Source organism: Trachemys scripta, chromosome 16 (genome assembly GCF_013100865.1).
Source record: "Trachemys scripta elegans isolate TJP31775 chromosome 16, CAS_Tse_1.0, whole genome shotgun sequence".
NCBI classification, from domain to species: Eukaryota; Metazoa; Chordata; order Testudines; family Emydidae; genus Trachemys; species Trachemys scripta.
The window spans coordinates 3,371,331-3,381,911 of NC_048313.1; the positions used below are offsets into that span (position 1 = coordinate 3,371,331).

The window sequence follows — 10,581 nt, forward strand, 5'->3', positions numbered from 1 at the left end:
CCGTGGCTGGGCCTTGCTCTAGCGCGGCAAGACCCAGAGCTGGTGGGTTTGATCCCACCATGTCTTATTCAAAGCTGCCCCGTGTCCTTTCCTTCAGCAGCTGCTTTGGGGACGGCGTTCGAAAGCCCCAAGAATGATGCAAATGGAACTGCTCTTCCAGCCCGGCCCAAGCCCTAGGGCGATGCAGATGACAAGAAATACGTGGGCTTTTTTATTTTTTAACCAGCCTTTTTATTCACCCTGACATAAGGCACAACACAGCGATAGGAAAGTTTCGAGGACAAAGCGAAATGTCTCCATCATCGCTCAAAATGATACAGTGCAGAGAGCTCAAATTCTCCCTCCCCATTCTGAAATCACAGGCTCCCTGCCATTCACATAATAAATAATTATTTAAAAAACCCTCCATTAGCAGTACAGGGCACATGACACATGTCTGAGCAGTTCTCAATCCCCCCAGCAGAGGGCGGCATTGCATGTACACACAAGTTGGCTCCTTGCACCATGTCGGACGGAAGGTCTCTCTTAACAGATGATCTAAGTCATAGACGACGAACCGTGAATAAATAAATATCGAATGAAACTCCAGTTTCAATAATTACCCCCCTGATTCAGGGATTGAAAATAAATTACATAAATAAGACACACATCCTGTAACATTGCTGCAGTCAGGGACGGCAGATTGCACCGTAAAACACGAATGCAGAATTTCTTCGGCTGGAGTGAAATTCACCCCCTGGATAGCCGTGCGCTCCTTCTACACAGGGTTGAATTTCTCTCACTAGTGAGCAGAAACCAGCACCGTCTACGTGAAACCGCTGAGAACTATTGGAAATGTCAAAATCACGAGTTTTGAAAATTCAGCAGTTTGGAAATCCAACCACGCTGTCCACCCGCTTCAGAGTGAGTTTGCAAATCAGGGATAAAAAGCCACGAAACTGGCCACGCGGATCGCGAGTCCCTTTCGAAAAGGTTAGGCCTTAATTTCTTAAAGGAGAGGAAATTAGCCAGGGGAACGGCTAGTAAATCTCTGAGGAGGCCGGCAGGAGGCAATCTGAGGGGTTGACATTGACCTGAGAAGGCGAGTCGGGAGAAAGCTACATCGTGTGACTGTTTTCCAGCCAGTCATGAGCCAGGATCTTCTCCTGGTATGTAACAAATACAAGACTTAAAAATATATAAGGTCCCACCCACCCTTTCTCTCTCGCTTCCCCCCCCCCCATTTCAGTTCTGTAGATGTCCGGTCTAGAGGCAGCAGGGCCGTAGACGGCGACAGGGTTTCAGTGGCAGGACTTGTTGAACTTGTGGGCAACATTCTGCAGCTCGTTCAGTAGGCGGAAGAGGTTGAAGATCATAGCTTCCTCCAGGCATCTGGCAGACCCCTAGGACCAGAGAAATAGCAAGTGGGCTTTACAGCTTGTCACAGCCGCAGGTTCAAAGCCCGGCACGGAGCGCTGGGGGGTGCGTGGCGGCGGCAGGGGATAGAACTCGGGTCACTTGGGCTCAAGGAGAATCGCCACTAGCTGTCAGCACCAGAAGGGATAGGACACAGGGTTGTAGTGTTGTGACTCGAGCCAGCAAGTACAGATGTGCACAGAGTTCACTACTATCCCAATGGTGTCTTTCCTTCTCAGCGGCTCAGGGTGCCCCTCCCCATCTCATCTTAACTGGCCCCAATGCCCCAGGGTGCAGCTGAACAGGGATTTATCTGCAGTGGCCTTAGGGTAGCACCTAAGAGCCTCAGTCACGGAGCAGGACCCTATTCTGTCAGGTGCTGTACGTTCTTCTGCTTCCAGGTTTAAACTCATCTCTGGGATGAGTTCTTATTGCTACTAGGTAAATTACGGTAGGTTGCCATGGCAGTAGGTGCTGTACACCTGTATAGCTATTAAGTGTATTACGGTAGCACCTAGGCACCCCGGCCATGGAGCAGAACCCCCTCTCCCCGTGCCAGGTGCTGTACATTTGTATTGCTAGTAGGTGTATTACGGTAGCATCTAGACACCCCGGCCATGGAGCAGAACCCCCCTCTCCCCGTGCCAGGTGCTGTACATTTGTATTGCTAGTAGGTGCATTACGGTAGCACCTATGCGCCCTGGCCACAGTGCAGGATCCCCCAGACGCCAGGCGCTGTACAAACCCAGACCCACAGGGCAAAGGGCCGTGGCACCGTCCCGCATCCTCACCTCGCTTTTTCCGGCGTGGGCTTTCCAGAGCCATCTGGCGAGGACGGGCTGCTGCGCAGCAACGTCGCCACCCAGGCCCTTCAGCTGGATCTGGAAGACGGTGCAGAAGGCGTTACGAACGGCCCCCTCTCTGGCGTGCCGAGGGCGGGCAGCAGCTGCGCTCGGCCTGCCGCTCGCTGGGTGGCACCAGCCTCACCTTTATGGAAACGTCTCCCACCCAGGGACTCCCCAGGCTCCGGCTGGGCGTTTGCGCCTCCGGAAAAGCCAAACCACCGGCTTTCAATTCCCTCCCGGCTGGCTCGCGGCACGTTGGATTTCATTGGGGCCCAGCGACCGGAGCTGCTTCCCCAGCTTGGGCGTAAGAGGGTCTGGGCCGGCATGCAGCAGGTTGTGGGGTATATTAGAAGGGAGCAGTAGTTGTGAGTTGCTTTGTGTGCCTGTGTGTAAATATAATCCAGATACTCATTGCAGTGAAAGAAGCTGCCTTCAGCTCACCTTAAACTGATCTAAAGAAATACGTTTTCACGTGACGGGCAATTGGCCTGTGGAACTCATTGGCACAGGAAGTTGGTGAGCTCAGTGTAACGGGGTGGCCTGCCCCTTTAAGAGCCTGGGGCCACCCAACCCTGGTCTATGATCAGCCCTGGCTGGGAAAGGCAGGTGTTTTCTGGAAAAGCTCATGGGGGTGGGGAAACTGAGGCAGCAGCTAGCCTGAGGCGAGACTGGGGAAGGTGGTGATGTGCCTGGCAGGAATTTAGCAAGCTTTAGGAAGGGATGTTTCTACGGCGCACAAGAATCGCCGGTGTTATAAGAGCTAATGCTAATTTTAAGATTTTGGGCAGGGAAACTGAGGGTTCTGCTTCCAGGTTTAAACTCATCCCTGGGCATTCGTGATCAGGATGCTGGCTGCTGTCAGAGAGGGGATGCCGGGTTAGACCGTCCTCAGCTCTGATCCATCCTGGAGACTTCTGTGTTCGTTACGAACTGGATTCTGTGCTCCGTTAGGCTGTGACCCAGAGGGTGGAACCTAGCCCCGAGTTCAGGAATCCACGAAACCCTCCGCGGACATGCAGCAGCCTCTGCGGTGGGGAGCGAGGTGAACAATCCAGAGCTTGCTAGATCCCATCCAACTGCAGGGGCACGTGGGGGGAGAGAGAGGGCAGCTAGGCTGGGACGGCCGTGTTAAAATCGCTGAACCAACGCAGCGGGGCTGCATCTCAGCGCTATGTGCGGGATCCCTGTATACACAGCTCCTGTGTCCCACCCCGGAGGTGGCTGCATCTCAGTGCCGGGCAAGAGATCCCTGTATAAACAGCTGCCACGTCCCACCCCAGAGGCGGCTGCATCCCTGTGGTCGTCATCCGTGCTGATACTCACACAGCTCCTCAGGTCCTCCTGGATACTCGCCAGGATCTCCAGGGGCTTGGACGCGTTCCTGACCAGCTCGGGATCGCTGAGGTTCTGAATGACCCTGATGGTCACATCCACTTTCTTCTCCAGCGCCAGCAAGTTTTGACATTCCTGGGGGGCACAGCAGAGGGATGTCTGTGTGAGACCAGAGGGGGGCAGCAGGGGGCCCTCAGGGCTGGGGTCAGAGGGCAGGTCTGGGGGATCGCCCAGGCATGGGGTGGGGAAGAGGGGGGGGAGAGGGAAGGGTAGGAGGAAGGGAGGGGGAAGGGTGGGATGGGGCAAAGAGGGGGAGAGGGAGTCGGGTTGGGCGTGTGTCTCCGCCATGGGGTCTCTCACCGACAGCTTGTCCAGCTTCCGGTGGAAGATCCTGGCGGAACAGTCCGCAGCAGGGTCCCGGAGCATCTCATTCTGTGGGGAAAGGCAACGCGGGTGGTTAGTTGTTCCTTGCCCACGCAGCGAAACGTCTTCCATTCGGGCATCAGAGCAACGCAGGGTCGCACTTTCCCCTAGAGTGACTCCATTCTCGGCAGCCACCCATGAGATGCAGCCGTCTCTGGGGTGGGACGGGGGACTGGGCTCCCTCACCCAGTGCTGAGATGCAGCCACCTCTGTGGTGGGACGTGGCGGCTGTTTATACCACGATCCCTCACCCAGTGCTGAGATGCAGCCACCTCTGGGGCAGAACGCGGCAGGAAGTGGCAATCACTTCCTCCTGTATCCCACTGAAACTACCAGGGGCAGCATGAAATGTACAGTTTGGCTCCAGTACTGGGGTTTACCCCCACCCCTTGTCCTAACTCTTCAGTTCCCGAGGGATCGGACAGCGGTTTTGCATCACGTCCGAGAGTTGCCTCTACTCACGTATTTATCCCTGAAGTCCTTAAAGGCTTGGTTATCTGGGGGGGAAATGGATTTGTATTGGGAAAGTTGGCAATTCTTTACTGGAGCTCCTTCGGCAAAAGCGTCCACCAATGCCAGCAGGAGAGCTGAGACTAGCAGCGTCCGGCTCATAGTGACTGCACCTGGGAAAAAAAACAATCTCCTAAGTATGGTCTTTTCCCCACACAACATTAGGGCAGAGAGAAATTTTTCAGCCAAAACTTTTTGGGGTGCGGGGACCTGGTGACCCCAAAATGTTTTTGCCAATTTGTGTCAGCTCGGTCGAATTGATTTGGTCAAAAGTTTTGAGGGTATTTTTGGTTTGGCCTGACTTTGTTTTTCAAATATCCTTCAGTTTTATTTCAAGAGCAATCAAAACTGAAAGGAAGCCTTTTGTTTGACCCCAAATTAAATTGTTTTTATTTTTTTAGACTTTTCGTTAGGCTCCAAATTTTGAAAAATTTCCTTTTCGGTTTGACCTGAAACTATTTTTTTTCTTAGTTTTAAATCCCGCCCCCCCAACAAACCAACCCACCCCCACCATTGTTCACACAAGGGAGCCCCTCTGTTAATCATGCTTGGACTCGTCCAGATTGCTTTCACTTGAGCTATCCGCAGTCCTTCTGTGTCTGACTTTCCCGTAGTATCTGAGCAGCACCCTCATTGATCCTCACGACACACGCGCGAGGTAGGGAAGTGCTGTTATCCCCTTTTATAGATGGGGAAACTGAGGCACAGAGCGGCTGCGTGACTCCTCCAGGGTCACATTGGAAGGGGGTGGCGGAGCAGGGAATTGCATTCCAGTGTCACACCCTTTTTCTGTACACGGCCCGCTAAGGTGAGTCTGTGGGACCCGGGCTTCTGGCCTTGGGGATTTGAAGCCCACGCTGGCGTGTCCACACTGCATGGTAAACCTGGACTCGCAGTTGCTGGACCCGGGTCTGGCAGCCGCGGTAACGCATCCACACTGCACTACACGGACCTTCTGAGCCGGCTCTGCAGTCTGAGCTGCGTCCACACTGCAAAAGGCCAGGGCTGGGACCCGAGTCCCAGCAGAAATGAGCTTTGACCCACCCTCCTATCCAAGGGCCTGGAGCCTGCGTGTTTGCTGACCTGAGTCAGACAGGTTTGTGTGTGGACGGGAGGCGGGCGTGGGCTCCAACACGAGTCAGAGCTTGAGCTTCGCGAGCAGTGTAGACGTGCCCTGGTGGAGTGACATCATTAGCAAGAGGTCGTTGTCCTCTAGCAGAACTAGTCACTAGAACCCGCGGGGGCTAAACTGCGGTGGGGGAGGGGGTGTACCTACCCCACACTGGGCCGAAGGGGGTTAACCCCAGGCTGTGGGCCGAGGAAGCCACACACCTCTTTGCCCCTGCTGGGCATGCTCCCACTGGGACCAGCATAGCAGAGGGAACAGCCCAGCTCTGGCGTGGCAGCCAATAAACGCAGACTGGATTCTGGGTTGGAACCTCAACAGCCCCCCAGCTGGCCGCCGGTGCCGAGGGACCCCCGCGTTGGAAGAAAGGGGAGGAAGCGACCCGGGGAAGGGGATGACCGAGACTGAGCAGCGAGGACCCTGGGTCAAGACCCAGTGGAGAAGGATGGGCCCGGGTCCCCCTGCCCCGTCCAACCTGCCACGGACACCGCCGACGGGCAGGGAGGTGAATTGGGCTGTCGAAGGCCATTGCATAGGCTTTGGCCTTTAGGCCGTATTGTCCTGAACTCTGGGACAGCCCTTTTGATTCTGGCCATGGGGCTGTACCACCCTGGGAAGGACGGCTACTTAGGCTTTGACCACTAGGCCTTACTGCCCCAAAGCTCAGGTCAGCGATAGCGACTCAGTCTATGGGGCCAGACTGCCCTAAGGGGCTGATGGGGTGAAGCTACCCTGCAACAGGAGGGGAAATGTCACAATTAGTCATTTATTTTGTATTCTCCTACCACCAAGGAGCCCCAGGCTTGGACCAAGACCCCACTGTGCTGGGGGCTGTACATTTTATTGCTATTAGATGTATTACGGTAGCGCCCAGGCTCCATTATGCCAGGTGACCTAGGAACACACAGAACAAGCCGGTCCCTGCCACCTCGCTCCCTTCTTGCACTGCGCGGGAATATTCATGTTCCGTAATGATCTGCCGACTGGCTTCCCCTTGGCTTCGGGGTGTCCGGTTTCTCGCTCTTGAAATGCACCTGACCCCTGGCATTAGGTGATCTCACACACGCTGAATGCCAGGCCCACCGCGAGCGAGTTTCCCTGTGTGGCCAACTTCACACGTCTCTGGGACGTCCACGGAGAGCGTTCGCGTCACAGATGGGGGCGACTCGTGTGAGTCAGTCTCTGACGCCGGCGTATAATTAAAAATCCAGCGGGGTTCCACGGATCTTAAAGAATGCTTCCTCGGGAAAAGGAACAATTTTGTCGCCGCTAAGCCGGCTTCATCAACACTCTGCTTCGTTTGGTTTCTAATGAATACCAACGAGGCAGGATTGCTTCACTCCTCGAGCAGCAGCAATTGAATTGGCTGTTTGCCTTGTGTGTTATGGTCGTTCTCCATCCCGCGTGGCAGGCGTTTGCAGCACAGAAATTGCGGGAGTACGATCATTCGGCTCTAAGAACGAAATGGTCATTTTTGCCCAAGGACCTAATGATCGGAGTTGACTTCTATTGAATTTCAAGGAACTGAAGGGGGCGGGCGGTACGTGGATGGATAGATGAGTTTGTGGGGAGGGAGGGGTGGATAGCTAGAAGGGAGTGTGTGGGGATGGATGGATGAATACACCTTGAATCCTGCATGCAGCACGGGTCGCCCCATCTCAAAAAGATATAGGAACTGGAAAAAGTCCAGAGAAGGGCAACAAAAATGATTAGGGGATGGAACAGCTTCCATATGAGGAGAGTATCAGAGGGGTAGCTGTGTTAGTCTAGATCTGCAAAAAGAGTCCTGTGGCACCTTATAGACTAACAGACGTATTGGAGCATAAGCTTTCGTGGGTGAATCCCCACTTCGTCAGATGCATGTAGTCATATGAGGAGAGATTCAAAAGACTGGGAGTTTTCAGCTTGGAAAAGAGACGACTGGAGGGGGGCGGGATATGATAGTCTATACAATTGTGACTGGTGTGGAGAAAGTGAATAAGGAAGTGTTATTTACCCCTTCTCATAACACAAGAACTAGGGGTCACCCAATGAAATGAATAGGCAGCAGGTTTTAAACAAACAAAAGGAAGTATTTCTTCACACAACACACGGTTAACCTGTGGAACTCCTTGCCAGGGGATGTTGTGAAGGCCAAGACTATAACAGCATTCAATAAGAATGAGATCAGTTCCTGGAGGACAGGTCCATGAATGGCTATTAGCCAAGATGCTCAGGGATCTAACCCATGCACTGGGTGTCCCTAAACCTCTGACTACCAGAAGCTGGGAATGGATGACAGGGGATGGATCACTTGATGATTCCTTGTTCTGTTCATTCCCTCTGAAGCACCTGGCATTGGCCACTGTTGGAAGACAGGACACTGGGCTAGATGGACCGTGTGGCTGTTCTTCTGTTCTGTGTTCTTATGATGAGTGTGTCCAGGGCAGGATGGTGGGAGGAAAGGAGGGGTGTCGTGGGGTGGATAGGAACAGAAGGAGCAGAACGAAGCTCTGTTTTTTCCAGGCTGTATTTGTGTTTACTCCCAGGCAGACGTAATTGCATAATTACTGTATCGGGAAGCTCAGATAAATAAAATAGTGGATGTGCTTGTGGCGAAAGCCTGATCCTTTTCAGAAACGCAAGAAGATAATTATGGGACTTGCCGGAGTCTGCCAAGCGAAGTCGTTCATTGCCAGGCGCAGTTTGGATTTCAATTATTTTTTAACAACATTTACATCAGCAAATTGAGTAATGGGGTGATTAGCACAAGGCAAGAATCTGGTCCGGGGCTACTATGCTGCCGAAAAGAATCACGATGGCTCGGTCCTATCTCAGTGCTACTGTGTTACTTGGGCGCTGAGTTGTGTCACTGTTCAGTGCCTCAGTTTTCCCTTCTCTAAAATGGGTTAATACTGTCCTGACTTTGTAAGGCCAAATCACCAGGGGGTGGTAATTGGCCGTAACTCCATTGAAGTCAGTGAGGCCAGCTTCCCAGCTGGTATAAATTCAGCCTCTTCTCCACAACTTCAAGGACCCGAAACTTTCTTCATTTGAAGTGAGAGAGAGATTTTCACCCAACAATATCTGAGGCACCAAAAGTTGGCCAAACCATTTCAGCAGCGTATGTTTTCACCAGGTTGTAAACAACCTAAAGAAATCTATTAGCGCTGGCTGGAAAATAGAGGGTTTTTTTTTCCCTGCGGAAAATTTGGACTTTTTGTTAAAGAGCAGAAACCCGAAATTTTCGAATCAAAAACTGGCGAAGGCCAAAAAGATTTAGGCCAAAAGCTGCCAACACCTGAAAAGTTTTAGCTGAGACTCCGAACGGTTTAGGCCCAAAACTGCCAAAAGCGAAATCATTCTAGACCAAAAGCAGATTTATTTGGGGGGGGGGCAGAAATTAAAAAATTTAGGCCAAAACCCTGAACGTGTTCAGAAGAAAATGAGAAAAGTCGAAGCCGGAAATGAAAAAAATTTGCAGCCCCGAAAAATCTGGTTGGGGTTTTCCTGAGAAAACGGGAACGTTTCTGTGGAAAACGGGCACCTTCTGCGAAAACTTTCATCCGGGCAAACCCTTCCTCCCCCATTTTCCCATCACACGGAAGTTTCGACCCTAAAGCCATACCTGTGAGAGCGATTGCCCGGATGTCGGTTCGGTTCCCCTGGATGCTGGGATCTCTTTCCGCCTGCTTTTCGCTGCTGATTGTGTGTCTGCTGCTCCATCGCTATGGCTTTTATGCCCCGGCTGTTTTCTGTTTGTAACCTTGCAAAAAGAAAACATGGTTTTGCTTTTGGTGCCCGTTTGGAAAGAGAAAATGGAAAGGTTGGGCAGGGGTGTGCAAGCAGGCCGGGTTGCAGGGGAATGATCTTTTGGAGAGGAAACTCTAGGTGGTATCCTGGCTAAGTGACGTAAGATTTGGAGAGGTTTTGTACAATGTTAGCATAAGCTTGCCCCTGTGGACATGAGGTCTCGACCAATAGGAAACCACGCCAGGAAGAACTAAAAAGGACTTTCCCCTTGCTCACGAAATCCCAGGTCGAGTTTGCTTTGCTGGGTGGTTTTCGCTCTGGTTTGCACCGAACCGGCGGGAGTCACGGGGGCTCAAGTCTGTCGGGGGCACACGAGAAAACTTTCTGCTGATGCCAAGTCAGCAAGGTGCTGGAGGCAGGTTGGCCAGAGTTTGAGCCGCGGCAGCTGGGGCCAGGCCCCGCTTGTTTGGGCCAGAGGTGCCGGGAGATCTGAGGTTCGGAGGGGTGGGGATGGGTTTGGCCTCTGATAGGGACCAGGAATTGGACATGAAATTAGGGTCCGGATGCCAGGGGCCAGTTTTGTGCGTCAGCTCTACTTTATACAGATCCAGGAGATGCTTTATATCAGGAAGGGGGGTGGAACAGCAGCCGGCACTGAAGGTTGAGAGCCAGGACTCCTGGGTTCTCCCAGCTCCAGGGGGCAGCAAGATCTAGTGGTCAGTGCAGAAGATTGGGAGCTAGGACTGCTGGGTTCGAATTTCAGCTCTGGGAGAGAGCAGGGCCTACTAGTTAAAGTGGGAGTGGGGGGCCTAGACTGCTGGGTTTATTCCCAGCCCTGGGAGGGGAGTGGGGTCCAGTGGTTAGAACAGGGGGGGCTGGGCGCCAGGACTCCTGGGTTCTATCCCCAGCTCTGGGAGGGGAGTGTGGTTTAGTGGTTGGAGCGGGAGCGGGGCTGGGAGCCAGGACTCCTGGGTTTTGTCCCCAGTTGTGGGAGGAGAGTGGGATCTAGTGGTTAGAGTGGGAAGGGGGCTGGGAGCCAGGACTCCTGGGTTCTATCCCCAGCTCTGGGAGGGGAGTGTGGTTTAGTGGTTAGAGTGGGAGGGGGGGCTGGAGCCAGGACTCCTGGGTTCTAATACAAGGACTGGGAAGCAGCACACTCACACCTCGCTCAGAGTTTCCTGCATGGATAGGTTTGGGTGCATTCCCCGGAGCTGGGTC

At 53.2% G+C, this 10,581-nt stretch overlaps 1 protein-coding gene across 1 annotated transcript; it reads right to left on the reverse strand.

Annotated features, from left to right (window-relative positions):
• Positions 1–1,238: 1,238 nt before the first annotated feature.
• Positions 1,239–9,368, reverse strand: LOC117888460 (interferon lambda-3-like). The gene is made up of 6 exons (XM_034791879.1): positions 9,239–9,368; positions 4,458–4,618; positions 3,933–4,004; positions 3,564–3,707; positions 2,187–2,276; positions 1,239–1,382 (listed from the first exon to the last, which is right to left on the reverse strand). Exons 2-6 carry the CDS (start codon positions 4,605–4,607, stop codon positions 1,281–1,283), a joined length of 558 nt encoding a protein of 185 aa, XP_034647770.1. The 5' UTR covers positions 4,608–4,618; positions 9,239–9,368; the 3' UTR covers positions 1,239–1,280.
• Positions 9,369–10,581: the final 1,213 nt, after the last annotated feature.

Excerpts from the sequence above, each read along its gene's own strand:
- LOC117888460 (XM_034791879.1), bottom strand. The coding sequence starts at position 4,607 with ATGAGCCGGACGCTGCTAGTCTCAGCTCTCCTGCTGGCATTGGTGGAC. Across the intron at positions 2,277-3,563 it reads AGGAGGACCTGAGGAGCTGT|ATCCAGCTGAAGGGCCTGGG; the intron begins GTGAGTATCAGC and ends ACCGTCTTCCAG. Across the intron at positions 1,383-2,186 it reads CCCACGCCGGAAAAAGCGAG|GGGTCTGCCAGATGCCTGGA; the intron begins GTGAGGATGCGG and ends CTCTGGTCCTAG.